Below are 2,359 nucleotides of genomic sequence, written 5' to 3'. Positions count from 1 at the left end.
AAAGATAACGACAAAGCAAAACCCAACGCCTATCGCCCAATTTGCCTAAATTTCATACTCGGAAAAGTTTTAGAACGTGCACTCTATAGCAGATTATATTTCTTCCTTAACTCAAAAAAACTATTACACCCACGACAATTCGGGTTCACACATCTTAAATCATCTACACAAGCTCTGTTCACACTTACTACACATCTACAAAAACTAAAAAATAAATCAACAGCGGTAGGTATGGTATCCCTAGACTTTACAGGAGCATTTAACACACTATGTTATCCGGTAGTTTTGGCCTATTTAAAACACCATTCTTGCCGAAGTAATCTATACAATCTGCTATATTCATTCTTCCACGATAGAACCGTCACATATATCACTCCAGAAAAACAAGAAATAAACAAATCAATTAATATAAGATGCCCCCAGGGCTCTCCACTACGCCCCTTACTATGGAATATGTTACTATCAGGATTACTAGAAAGAACCTTTCCGAATCACATATATCTACAAGCGTTTGCAGATGACATCGTAGTTGTCATAGAAGGGAACTCAAGAAGAGAATTAGAAGAAAGAACTATCGAAATACTGCAAGAAATAGGACAGTGGACATCCGAACGTAAACTATATTTGAACTACTTGAAATGTATATGTCTAATAATAACTAGAGGAGAACTATATAAAAAAAGACCCCCAATAATAAAATTTCACGATCATAAGTTAGAAATAGTGAAACAACTTAAAATTTTAGGAGTCATTTATGACTCACATTTAACCTTATTACCACACCTTCAATATATAAAACAGAAAGTTCAAATCCACACAGCCAACATCTCAAAAATATACTCAACAAATTGGGGTATCACATCAAGCCAACTACGGGAAATATACTTACGAAGCATAGAAAGATATATAGTGTATGGATCACCCGCGTGGTGGAGACCATCAGGAAATTCAGATATGTTAAGACAACTGCAATCCATACAAATGTTACCATTACTTAAAATAGCAAGAGCGTTCCGCACAGTTTCTAACATAAGCCTGCCTATACTATGTAATATCATCCCAATCAACATTACTCTTGACGTAGAATCATTTATGTTTAATGTCTTCCAACTTAAGATACCCGCCCAATTCGATAACTTTAGTATCTCCCCCACAGAGGTATCGTATCCTATAGATCTTTGGAAAACTCATCCAACAAAGAGATTCAATATATCATTCCAAAGAATCAATTCTATTACTGTATCTCAAATAACCAACGTCATATCACTCTATACAGATGGTTCAGTGTACTTAGATCAGGTGGGAGCAGCATTCGTTATTCTGAAAAACAATGGAAGAATTATAAAAATAGGAAAATATCGCTTACCAAAACACAGTACAATATTCGATGCAGAGGCTATTGCCATATTAAAAGCCCTTGATTATATTCTTAAAACAAGAGATGGACTACGTTGTAACATATACACCGACAGCCTATCAGTCCTACAAGCATTGGCAAATCCAAACAATGCAATTCCTTTAATTAACGAAATAAAACATCTAACCCAATCAGTCAACAGATTTAATAGAACGGCTTTTTTTCACGTCAAAAGCCATACTAATATTTTAGGGAACGATCTAGCCGACCAATTTGCAAACTCGGCACGTTATCATGGCCAATACATACACCTACCAAAATCAAAACAAAATATAAAACATACAATAATGGAATTAGCACGTAGGAGATGGGATCACTCTTGGCAAAACGATGGCAAAAACACAGAATTATTTACATGGATACCATCAACCAATCATATACCCATTAGCTTCCCTCCTTCTAGTAACATCACACAAATTATTACTGCACACGGCAGATTTCCTTTTTATTTCTATAGATTTAATATACACAACCACACTACTTGTCCCTGTGGACAAACTTGTACTAGTATGGATCATTACTTTACTGCATGCCATCTAACAAAACCATTTATTCAAAAACTTTCAATATCGCACATAAACTTGAATATTCGTCAAAAGCTACTGAACTCTAAAACTCATATAAATACTCTGGAGGCGTTAGTTAAACATATTTCAGACAACATTCCATAGTATATAAATAAATAAATAAATATATATATATATATATATGTGTGTATATGTATACATATGTGAATGTATAAGTATGTGTGTTTATATGTGCGCGTGAGTGTTTGTATATGCAGGTATGTATGTGTGTATGTATATGTATATATGATTATATGTATTTGTAACAAACTTGAGAATGGAAGATATCAATCTCAAGTGAAAAACAAAAACTACTGTAAAAAACATTTCTTACAGACTAACTTTTAACCCAAACAAGAACGGAATCCAAGAAAAA

The 2,359-nt window shown here is 33.9% G+C and overlaps 1 protein-coding gene across 1 annotated transcript; it reads left to right on the top strand.

Annotated features, from left to right (window-relative positions):
• Positions 1 to 231: 231 nt before the first annotated feature.
• On the top strand, positions 232 to 2,088 carry LOC120843274. Its single transcript, XM_040214582.1, has one exon. The coding sequence runs from the start codon at positions 232 to 234 to the stop codon at positions 2,086 to 2,088; it is 1,857 nt and encodes a 618-aa protein (XP_040070516.1).
• Positions 2,089 to 2,359: the final 271 nt, after the last annotated feature.

Source organism: Ixodes scapularis, unplaced genomic scaffold (assembly GCF_016920785.2).
Source record: "Ixodes scapularis isolate PalLabHiFi unplaced genomic scaffold, ASM1692078v2 PGA_scaffold12__126_contigs__length_90152505, whole genome shotgun sequence".
Classification (NCBI taxonomy): Eukaryota; Metazoa; Arthropoda; class Arachnida; order Ixodida; family Ixodidae; genus Ixodes; species Ixodes scapularis.
Note: the sequence above shows the minus strand (reverse complement) of the source record. Positions and strands in the feature narration are given on the sequence as shown.

Bases quoted from the DNA above. Each gene is read 5' to 3' on its own strand.
- LOC120843274 (XM_040214582.1), top strand. From the start codon at position 232: ATGGTATCCCTAGACTTTACAGGAGCATTTAACACACTATGTTATCCG.